This window comes from Triticum aestivum, chromosome 4A (assembly GCF_018294505.1).
Source record: "Triticum aestivum cultivar Chinese Spring chromosome 4A, IWGSC CS RefSeq v2.1, whole genome shotgun sequence".
Lineage (NCBI taxonomy): Eukaryota > Viridiplantae > Streptophyta > Magnoliopsida > Poales > Poaceae > Triticum > Triticum aestivum.
In genome coordinates this window covers 603,015,397-603,026,773 of record NC_057803.1, presented here as the reverse complement: position 1 = coordinate 603,026,773, position 11,377 = coordinate 603,015,397, and the positions used below count along the sequence as shown (strand labels likewise).

Genomic DNA, 11,377 nt, shown 5'->3' with positions numbered 1-11,377 from the left:
GGGTGCGGATGACACGTTCAGCCTTGCTGTTTTGAGCGGAGGTGTACGGGTAGGAAAGACGAAGATGAATGCCATGAGAGGCAAAGAAGGTGGTGATCATGGAGTTGAGAAACTCGGTGCCATTGTTGGCCTGCATTGCTACTAGTGGATGGGAAAATTGTGTGCGGGCGGAGGCGACAAAATTAATAAGTGTGGCGGCGGTGTCGTATTTGTTGCTAAGAGGAAACGTCCATATATAATGCGAGAAGTCTTCCACAATAACAAGGTAATACTTAAAACCAGAGTTGCTCAAAACAGGAGATGTCCAAAGATCACAATGTACTAATTGAAACGGTTCGACACAATGCGAGGTAGACCTAGTGAACGGCAAGCGCACATGTTTGCCAAGTTGGAAAGCATGACAAACGTGTGAAGCCACTTTATTACAAGGAATAGATAACTGTTTATGAAGATGCGACATAGCGTCGCGACCTGGATGTCCTACACGGTGATGCCAAAGCTCAGTGGAGGTGGTGGCGATGAGTCCATGGGCGTGATGGTTGATGACCGAGGAGAGGAACCTGTAGAGATCTCCATGGATATTGCAGCGAAGGATCACAGCCCCGATGTGAAGGTCCTTCATAGAGAAGCCGAAGGGGTCAAATTCGATTGAGCATAAGTTATCAATAGTGAAACGACGAACAGAAAGTAGATTTTTAACAATATGAGGGACGAGTAGAACATTGTGAAGAAAAAGTGTGCGAGCGGAAGTAGGAATAGAAGCATCACCAGTATGAGAAACTGGTAAGGTAGAGCCATTGCCAATGGTGACAAGGGAGGAGGAAGAAGCAGGAAGGAGATGTCGAAGCATATCGGGGTCGGAGGCCACGTGGGATGTGGCTCCGGAGTCCATGACCCACTCACCGATGTTGGAGGCTGATGCGGCGTTGTCCAAGGCGGCCATCAGCATGGTATAGTCCCACTGAGGTGCCGGGTTGTAACCGGGGACCGGAGGAGCGTTGGTGCCGAAAACCTGGCCATGGAGAGGAGCCAGTGAAGTGAACGCCTGGGCGGGTGGCAGCACCGAGGGACGCGGTCCAAGCAGGCCGGCTCCACCGGTCGGGTGCGGCGTGGGAGCGCCCTGAGGCTGCAGCGGCTGGCCCGTGTATGGGTTGAAGCAGATCCATGGGCCGACCGCGGACTGGCCGCCTGTACCGACGCGGGCACCGCCGGAGTTGCTGCCGCTGGATCCGCCACCCTGCCTCTTCTTGCGCCAGTTCCCGCCGTTGTGGTTGCCGCTGGCTCCGGAGTTGCCACCGCCACGGTTGTCGTCACCGCGGTTGCGATCGCCGCGGTTGGAGTTGGAGCCGCCAAGGCCGGAGCCCTGGGAGGAGTGGCCGCCGTACAGGGCGGTCTGGTTCGCCATGGCGGAGGTGTTGGCGAGCTGAGTCTCATGGAGAACCAATAGAGAGAGCGTCTGCCCAAAGGTCGGGAGCGGGTTCTGCATGGTCAAGATTGTGGTAATGTCGGTAAACCGCGGGTTGAGGCCGCAAAGGCAGTTGAGGACAAGGGTCTGGTCCGTGACCGGAGTGCCGACGTCGGCGAGGGCATCGGAGAGGGCCTTCAAGCGATGGCAGTACGCGGTGACCGAGAGGTCACCTTGTACAAGGCCGCGGAACTCGGCCTCGAGGTAGACCGTGCGGGTCATCTGGTTATCCAGAAAGAGGTTGGAGATGAGATTCTAGGCCTCATGCGCCGTCTTATCTTCCGTCATGATCATGTCAAGAATCTCGTTAGAGATAGAGCCGTACAACCAGGACCGGACGACATAGTCCTCATGGGTCCAGTCCGGCGTGCGGTCCGCCGTGGCCGTGACGGTGGTGACATGGGGAAGCAAGTCGTACTTGCCGAGGAGTACGCAGATGAGCATCCGCCACTTGGCGAAGTTCGAGGTGTGGAGATCAAGCGTGACACGCACGTGGGTGCGCACGCTAGCGACTTGCACAGCCGGCGAGGCGGAGACTGGCATGGTGATGTTGATGAGGGGGCTAGCGGTGGTGGAGTGGGAGGCGGGTAGGGAGGGAGAGGTGAGGGAGGGGTTGGTGGAGGCACCGGTTCCTGCCATGGTGAGGTAACGGCGATCAGGGAGGCTGGCGGCGGCGTGGTAGGGTTTAGGAGGAGAGGATCGATCTATCTAATACCAAGCAAATGAGAATGATTAGGCAATGAGCCCCACATGGGGCAGCCCTCGTGTTACATATATATAGGAATACATGAGAGTTACATGCCTTGGAGGCCAAGGGAGATCACAACCATATCATACAAAATCAGGTAGGTTGGGATTTTCCTATACATAAGCGATAAACGGAGATATATATACTCTAAAAATTATGACTGTAAGTATTGTAAACTCAAAGCAAAGTGAGGGTGAAAGTAAATAGTTGTTTTAAGTAAAGTGCGAATGTAAATTAGATAACATGAAAGGAAGTAAAGGACATCAGCAAGAATAGTAACATATGAACTAGCAGAGGAGTAAGGCGTTCTCAGGGAGTCTGCAACTCTATTCTCACGGAGTTTGGAAATCCCACAGGCGTCCTTGTCCTTGCCTTTGCCCTTCCCGTCATCCGTGCGACGGTAGCGGTCGAAGACATAGAATGGATCGAGACAGATCTGCTCACTGCTGGAACTATTAGGTCCAGGCATCTCGGAGTCGAATCTAGTGGCTGCCATGGAGGAGAACGCCAGAGCACGTGGGAGAGGAGATTGGTACAATGGGAGTGGACTGGAGTGTAGTGGAATAAGGCTAGGGTTTCCTTCGAAGTGTGAATAGGGGTCAATTTATGTGGGGTCAGATGGGCCACACTGAGCTGGATCCGACATGGCGGGTGCGTGCGGACGTGTGTCTCCATGTCCAACCCACATATGGGCTGGGGCATTCCCTAAACGGCGCCTGTTACGCCTGTTACAGGCATGGGTGCAAACGAGCGCACACCCCTGAGGCGCGCTGGGCCGGCCCATTTATCGTGTTCTTTTTTGTGTCTTAATCCGAAAAAAGCGTGGTTAGGATTCGAACCAGCTACCGCCCTATCAAGAAGTGCTAGCGTAACCATGCGGGTGCCCAGCAGGATCTGATTACCTTTTACTTTTTTCTTCTATTATTCATTCTTTTTCCTTTTTTATTTTTTTCATTTTCTTTTTTTCTTCATCTTGGTTCGATGAAATGGTACACAAATACATGAATGTTTTCTTCAAATTGATGAACTTTTTTTTAATTTTGATGAACTTTTATTCAAATTTGATGAACTTTTTTTCAAGTTTGATGATTTTTTTTTGAATTTTGATGAACTTTTTTCAATGTCGATGAACTTTATTCAGATTTGATGAAAGTTTTTTTCAACTTCGATGAACTTATTTTAAATTGATGAAGTTTTTTTCAAATTGGTGAACTTTTTCCCAAATCGAGGAACCTTTTTTCATAATTTGATGAACTTTTTTCTCAAGATTATGAACTATTTTTCCAAATGGATTAAATTTTTCTCAAAATTGTGAACTTCCTCAAATTGCTGAATTTTTTTCAAAATTTTATGATTTTTTTTCAATTTCATGAACTTTCTCGAGCTTATGAACTTTTTGCATTTTCGTGAACATTTTTTCGAATCTTTTGAATTCGTGAACATTTTTCCAAATTCGATGAACTTTTTTTCAAGTTGATGATTTTTTTTTACAAATTCGATGAACTGCTTTTTCCAAATTTGTGAACTTTTCTACAAAATTTATGAACTTTTTTTCAAATTGATGAAACTTAAAAAAACAAATTCCGTGAACTTTTTCAAAATTTTGAACTATTTCGTCATACAGGAAACCATTTTTATAGCAACTCTATCTTTTTCCCAATTTCACATTTTTTATTTTTTTCAAATGATTTATATGTACAGATTATATGTTAATGTTTTGTACTAAAACGGTTGTTAAATAGCACTGTTTTCGGATTGTAGTCAGCAAAGTATTATCGGTTCATTGGTTGTTCCGTCAAGTCTTCAGCTGTCGCACCTGAGTTCGAATCCCAGGTTGCTGGGCCGGCGCTAAGGTTTGGGTTGGATATTAAGAGACTAGTTAGGTGGCGCCTTTCAATCCGAGCACTGACCGGGCAGCCCACCCGAATGTTTGAAGCGGGTACTAGGTTTTGGTTGTAGATGGTCTAATCGCGAGAATGGGGGGGAGGGTTTTCTCTTGTGTTGGGCCGTTCGATGAGGACTCTATCGTTCGCCAGTTGAAGAAGAAAATTATAGATAAAATGAAGATATAAAATTGTTGATGAACAGACATAAAAAAGGGGGATAGAGTAGTACCAGATCTCCAAAAAAGATCTCCAATTTCCTCTCTTTGCACATGGCGCTGCAATCAACAGATTTATCTCGAATACCTTGTACCGAATCAACTGAGCTGGTCGCGGCCGCTGTGGGCGGCATCGGTAGATGCAAGGTGGGTCGGCGGCGGCGGCCGGTTCAAGTTAGGGCGGGGGCGGCGACAAATGCGATGGGGATTGGGACGCGAGTGGTTTTCACCTCCCACTAAACGCCAGCGGTGTTCGCACCGCACATGGGAGCGCCCCGACCAGGTGGCGCCTGGTGCACGCGCACAGCGGTTTCGAGCGAGATCATGCAGCCAGGAGCCGGCCGCTAATCTGCTCCAAATAGCGCGGGCTTTTAAGAATTTAGGCTGAACCTAACAAACGATGTGAGCCACATCAGTTCCCGGTGCCCTCTTCTCGAGGCGGCGCAACTGGAAAACTGCTTATTGACCACCAGCAATGTCTTTTGGTTAAGTGAGCGATTAAATATGTAGTCAACTTTATCTGATGGTAGCTTGGAGGATTAGAAATATGACTGTTGCTTTCCAATTAGCTGTTTTTGCATCAATTGCGACTTCCCTTGTATTTGCTTCTCCTGATGGTTGGTCAAATAATAAAAATGTTGTATTTTCCGGTACATCATTATGAATTGGACTAGTGACTATTTTGAATTCTCTCATTTCATAAATTAAATTTGGTTAATATTTATTAACCCCATAAAAAAATAAAGGCCATTTCTTCTAAAAAATTAGAATAGTGAGACGTATTAAAACGCAATTTGCATTTCGAATTGCTAGCTCTTCTCTTTCAGTATTATGAAATTCCATTCCCATTAGAATATTCATTGACAGATAATAAAAAAGGAAAACTCTAATACAATAGAAAATGAAATGAAACGGTCGACCTAGACATAGAAGGTCGACCCAGGCGGATATACGCTATAAAATATATATATACCGTAGCGAGCGTAGTTCAATGGTAAAATATCTCCTTGCCAAGGAGAAGATATGGGTAAAAATTGATCGTCAACGGCAACTACGATGTGGATGCTGACGAGATTTTTGCCTTGATTATAGAGGCCCCTGCTCTTGTTTCTCTTCGGCTAGCCCCCAACGATGGATGAGCTTGTTGCTTGGATAGTTGATATATACTACTGAACCACATACCATGCATGCCGTCTCTCGTCGATGCATCCATTCATCTCGGTCGCTATCTCGCTACAGCTGCACAAACGGGCAATGTCAAACGACATGTTCAAGAGCGTGCATGGTGGCCAGCTTTTGAAATGATAGATCTGAAACATACAGCAAGATGTTCCCTACAAACTGAAACTGATCTGCAAGTCAAACTGAATCAAAGTATCCAATGCAGTCGAATGGCAAGTTATTCACAGCGACAAGCAAGACACTGAGTGGAACTGAAACTCATCCTTGAGATGAAACCGGAGACACACAAGCAAGACAAAGGGATGACGATAACTACGTACAAGAACACTGCATGGATGCATACAAAAGATGCTACGTACCACTCAATGAGGGAGCACAAGACAATGGGGGAAAGTTAGTGATGACGTGCACAAAAATTCAGTTGCCATGCTTGGGCATTCTTTTCACACTCTCATTCAAACTCCTCCATCGCCACATCCATTGCCTCCAGAACATTCTTTAGAGTCCCCACCGGCAGCGGCTGTAAACTCGAACCGTCGATGCCCGAGCAGCATGGATGCCGAGAAGGTCGTCGACGCGTCTGCGCAAGAACGCCACGTCCATTCCCAAACCCTCCAATGCCCCCAGTGTCTTCTTCCACACCAGGAGAACCTCGCGAGAAGAAGTAGCAGCAGCAGCATGCAAGGGGGCCATGACGCACTCAGCGATGTCGCTGGTCTCCATGATCACCCCTTCAACCAGCATATGGTTTGTCTCGAGCAGGTTCCTGTGGAGGACCGCCTTCTGGGCGCAGCAGAGCTCGTAGTACCTCCTGCGCAGGCCGTCCGGGAGGTCGGTGATCGAGCCATGGAGGATGACTTGGAAGTTCTCCACATCGCCGAGACCTGGATCTGGAGATCTCACATCGTGTTCGTCGATGCCTACCGCTTCTTCCCTCGCAAATAAGGTTGTTGCCACCACGCTGGATGTTGAGCTGTTGCCTCCAGCGGTAACCTCTAGATGATCTTTAGAATTGACACCATGTTCTGAACCTTCTGCCTCGTCTGCATCGTGGACAGTGCAACACATGACATCGATACAGAAGATTCAGATTTCATAGGTATGCTATTTCAGTGTGCAATTAATAAATGACAAACAAGCGCAAGAATACGAACAAGATGGAACTTTCGACTCACTCCACATGTCATTCTTCTTGGATGTGTCCAAACCTGGCGGTCCATTTCTTAGTATATGCACCTGAAAACAATATATCCCTCCCAGAAATTAGACCGCTAAAGTAATTAAGGTAGTGATCCTACCGTGCATTTGGAAAGATAAAAATATCACAAAGGAATGACGGAGAAATCGATGAAACATCCGGGAAGGACTTGCCTTGAATTTTTTGGTTCCGTCGAGTCGAAAGACCACATCGTCGCCGACCCTAATACTATGCTTACGCGCAAATTCTCCCCACCCACCGCTCAGCGCCTTCCTGTCGTGTAGGTAATTTGTATCATAGCTCTCCCCATGCTCATCTTCTAATGTGATTGTATTATTCTCCTTTGGAAGATGCTCTGTGCAAAAGCTACCCGGGAGACCCTACAAGACGAGAACAAAAGGCAGTATTTTACACTTTGCTTTTAGTTTAATCTTCCGGTAGAAAAAGAAATGCAAGCAATAAGTTGCTTGTAAGCAAATATACAAACATCCATTCATTCAGACACCTAAAGAAGAAAGACTTACCAGATAAAAGCCTTGAACTACATGAGATTTTAACATACGCTTGGTGAAGCTGTGATATTCTCCTGGCAATTTCACCTTTGTCAAATCGGAGTGCTGAATGTCGTCAACAATTGCCGGTTTCTGTGCCATTTTCTGCTCCATCCTTCTCTTAGCAGGTTTGGAACCCGCTGGCCCACCTTTCTTCCTCTGTAACACAACCGAAGCACATTTTTCACAATTAGTCTTTGTACTAGCAAAACTATCTTATTTATAGTTAGCCTATTCCTCCAACGTAAGAAACTTCTCCTTGGTGAAGCTGGGATATTCCCCTGGCAATTTCACCTTTGTCTCTGTATCGCCTGTCAAATCCGAGTTATGAATGTCGTCAACCAATGCTGGTTTCGGTGCCATTTTCTGCTCCATCTTTCTCTTAGCAGGTTTGGAACCCGCTGGCCCGCCTCTCTTCCTCTGTAACACAATCAAAGCACATTTTTCATAATTAGTCTTTGTAGGAAAAACTACCTTGTTTATAGTTAGTCTGTTCCACCAACGGAAGAAACTTGACTAAGCAATCCACAATACTAAATAAGTGTGCTTACAGCTAGCCTTACATTTATATTTTCCGTTTTCAGTGGAACTTAGCATGATTATGGATGTGTGATTGTTTAAACTTTTTATTTGCAAAACTTATTGATGAAGCTATATGGAATCATTTCTTGCAGGACCTTACCGTCGGCACAGAAGTATCATCCTTGTCACTCTTGGCAACCTTGAAACATGCCGGGAATCCTTTCTTTTTCTGCAACACAACCAATGAACACAGAGTAGCTAATTCAGTATTTGTTTATTAATGTGAGTGGAGGTAACAACTCGTGTGAGTTGTGAGATTTTTCGATCAGTCAAAATCTCTAAAGCAAAATGAATGAAGATAACAAATAATCTTACTTTGAAAGTGGTAGTTTTTCGAGCCGTGGGTTTAAAACGAATGTCGGGACGCTTTTTCCCCTCACCCTCCGTGATCTCTGGCCTTACAATCTGCCATAAGTAGGTTAGATCAAGAAGTTGCATGCTTATACTACTTTATAAAATCATGACCAATATGAGGAGAATAATGAGGAGCTATTGCAACAATGTGAAGATACATTATCTTTCCATAGGTGGCAATATATGCTCTGTTTGATGTAGGAAAGTAAAGAGATTGGACACTTACTCTGAGAGGAACGTAATCGACCTTGCTCTCTACATCATGGGAATCATTAATTGCGGCAGAGTTTTGATTAACAACAATAGGCAGCTCCTCATCCTGTGATCACCAAATTTTCATTTTGCTCATCACAAGAAGTACAGATTTACAACATATAAATGCAGAGTCTCCAATTATTAATAACCAGGAGGATGCATGCAGTATCATTGTGTATTTGTAGTAGTAGCACTAGAGTGCTAATTAATAAGTAGTACTATACAAGGAAAAACATAAGCATATAGAGTAACTTTTTATCACTTGGACAAGGTAAGCATGGCGGAACATTCAGAAACAAGAGAGAAAAGACTAACTCCCATGAAAAACTAGAAGTGGCATCATAACAATCTTAGTCAAAGCTTGCAATGAAACGACAACACAGGGAGTGATCCATCGTGACACAAATTTAAGTTGATAGCGCATTCTACAGTACATGTCATGTTGTCATCTATCAGAAGAAGTGGCTAAAATGCAGAGATGTGAGGTCTGATGGTTAATACTTTACTCTTACTCACCATGGGCTGTAAACCAGCATCAGCGGCAGTGACGCTGCCATTGTCAAGGGAAGAGAGTACTGGGATATCATCATAGGTCATGGCAGGCTGCAAAGGGTAGTCCATAGGCGGAGAAATCATCATTAGTTATGCGAGTTCAACACAAGACTGGATATATATACTATACATGAAAAACAAAAAACAAAAATCTTCTGTTCTCAAGAACAACCTCTCCTTTCTGTGCAGGATCATAATCATAAACAATCAAAGGCTCGAGACGATTAAGGACCAGATGAAGCAGATGAGATTAAGCAGTGAAATCAAATGAAGGCGCGGGTGGGTGGTACTTTACTTACGTCGGTGCGTGCGCATGGATCCGAGACCGAGGTAGCTGCTGGTTGGAGATCCTTCCATGGGAGTAGGATGACCGTGTCCATGGCTGAATCCTTCATGGTTAGAGATCCTTCCATGCCTGGATCCGATCGAGGTGTTGAGTTGCGAGCAATGCAAAAACGGGAGGAGGAGGAGGAGAAGGAAAATGAAAGGGCCGTTGGGCTTGGACGTAGATATAGGCGGCATTTTAAACCTCACAAAATCGAGACGTTGGAAATCAGAGGACCGTTTCCAGATTACGGAGCTGAAAATCAGAGGATTTGTTTCCACGCAAATCGGATTGCTTGTTAATTTGGTCCGAAATCAGAGGAGCTTTCCTTCCCGATCCGAGCGGCTGGTTTGCATCTACGGAGTATTTTCAGTCATGATCCGAGCGCGCTTTAGGCATACCTATCCCAAGGCATAAAATTAATGGTCCTGATTTAGTCATCGCATTGAGCCATGTCCCAATGTGTTTTTTTTAGCACTCTAGCTCAAAAAAACATGAGTCCAAATTATGACCAATATATTTGTTATGTATATCTAAAACTATATTGATATCTGCATCGCCAGAATTCATGAACATTTTTGACAATTTCGCAAACTGTTTTTCAAATTCGTGTACATTTTTTGAAATTGTGAAAAGTTTTTTTTAACACGTGAACATTTTTTTGAATCGATGAACATTTTTTAACCAATGAATTTTTTAGAACAAATTGAAATATTTATTTAAATTCACAAACATTTACGAATCTTGTGAAGATTTTTAAATAAACATTTTATGAAATTGCCAACATTCTTAAAAAATCATGAATATTTGTGAATACGCGAACTTTTTTTAAATCATGATATTTTTTATTTCACGAGCATTTGTTTTTTTCAAAATCACGAAAATTTTATGGTTTCTTGAAGATTTTATCAAAATTCAATTTTTCAGAAATTTGGAACTTTTTTGAAATTCTGAATTGTTTTAAAGAAAAAAAAGAACATGGGCCGCCCCAAAAGGGCATGTACGATTGCGGGGTTGCGCGTTTCCTCGTTTTCTGGCTCGCAGGTCGCCACATAACAAATGCCCTTTGCGACGTGGGCACTTGGATGACAATGGATTTATTGATGAGTTGGAGTTGATAAAGAAACCAAATTACTACTAGCAAATACTCCTATATGGATACCACCTGGAACATATAAAGTCAATATTGATGGAGCAGTGTCAAGAGATGGCACTAAAGGATCTTTCAGCTGTGACGATCGAAGGCCTCTCAGATCCTGAAATTCTTGAGACTATGGCCTGCCGCCAGAGTTTAACTTTTGCGGCTGGTCTTAATAAAATCAATGGTGAAGGCTTCTCGGGTACAATGGTGCTATTTTTAGGAGTAACACGTAGGATAAATGTTGAGATGGAGAAGAAAGAAATCATAAGAAAAGACTTGTTTTCTCTTATTTAAGAGATTATCTCTTAGCTCAATATGTCTCATCATGTTTTAAGAATAGCTACCTATTGAAGATAAAGCTAAGATATAATCTATTGTAGACCGGAAGTCCGTTGGTGCTCCTGGGAGCGCGCCCTCTTGCCACGGAAAAAATATTTCAAAGTATGAAAAAAATCCAAACAAAAATTCGGCGCATACATCTCGACATTATATGTGTGCACGTTAAGTTTTTGGAGAAAACCGATTTTATTTTTGGCTTGTGTAAAAAAGACAAAAAGATGTCTTGTGAATAACACTTTTTAACATCGGATTTTGTCTTTTTTTACACGCGACACATAATTTATCGGTTTTTCATAAAACAACTTTGTGAGCATGTATAATATCGAGATGTACACGCCAATTTTTTGTTTGAATTTTTTTATCATATCAAAATATGTTCAAAACACATTTTAAAAACCAGGAGCGCGTGCTCCCATGTGCCAAAACGTCACTCTCTTATTGTAGACATACTTTTTTGTCATCTCTAAATTACATGCAAGACTTAAAAAGAACGGTCTTATCAATCATTATACATGCCCTAAAACCTAAGGGAATGAATTAAATTTGGTAAATACAAATGAAAACTGATTTATTCTGTAGCAGCG

The 11,377-nt window shown here is 43.8% G+C and overlaps 1 protein-coding gene across 3 annotated transcripts; it reads right to left on the bottom strand.

Annotated features, from left to right (window-relative positions):
• Window positions 1-5,744: 5,744 nt before the first annotated feature.
• Window positions 5,745-9,465, bottom strand: LOC123082536 (B3 domain-containing protein Os01g0234100-like). 3 transcript variants are annotated; one of them, XM_044504855.1, is made up of 10 exons: window positions 9,288-9,465; window positions 8,953-9,039; window positions 8,408-8,500; window positions 8,143-8,232; window positions 7,928-7,996; window positions 7,540-7,665; window positions 7,219-7,404; window positions 6,868-7,074; window positions 6,651-6,732; window positions 5,745-6,539 (listed from the first exon to the last, which is right to left on the bottom strand). In XM_044504855.1, the coding sequence occupies exons 1-10, from the start codon at window positions 9,399-9,401 to the stop codon at window positions 5,995-5,997; spliced, it is 1,599 nt and encodes a 532-aa protein (XP_044360790.1). In that variant the 5' UTR covers window positions 9,402-9,465; the 3' UTR covers window positions 5,745-5,994. The 3 variants fall into 3 exon arrangements, with proteins under 3 accessions (XP_044360790.1, XP_044360791.1, XP_044360792.1); XM_044504856.1 differs by having other exon boundaries at window positions 6,672-6,732; XM_044504857.1 differs by lacking the exon at window positions 7,540-7,665.
• Between the last annotated feature and the right edge of the window lie 1,912 nt (window positions 9,466-11,377).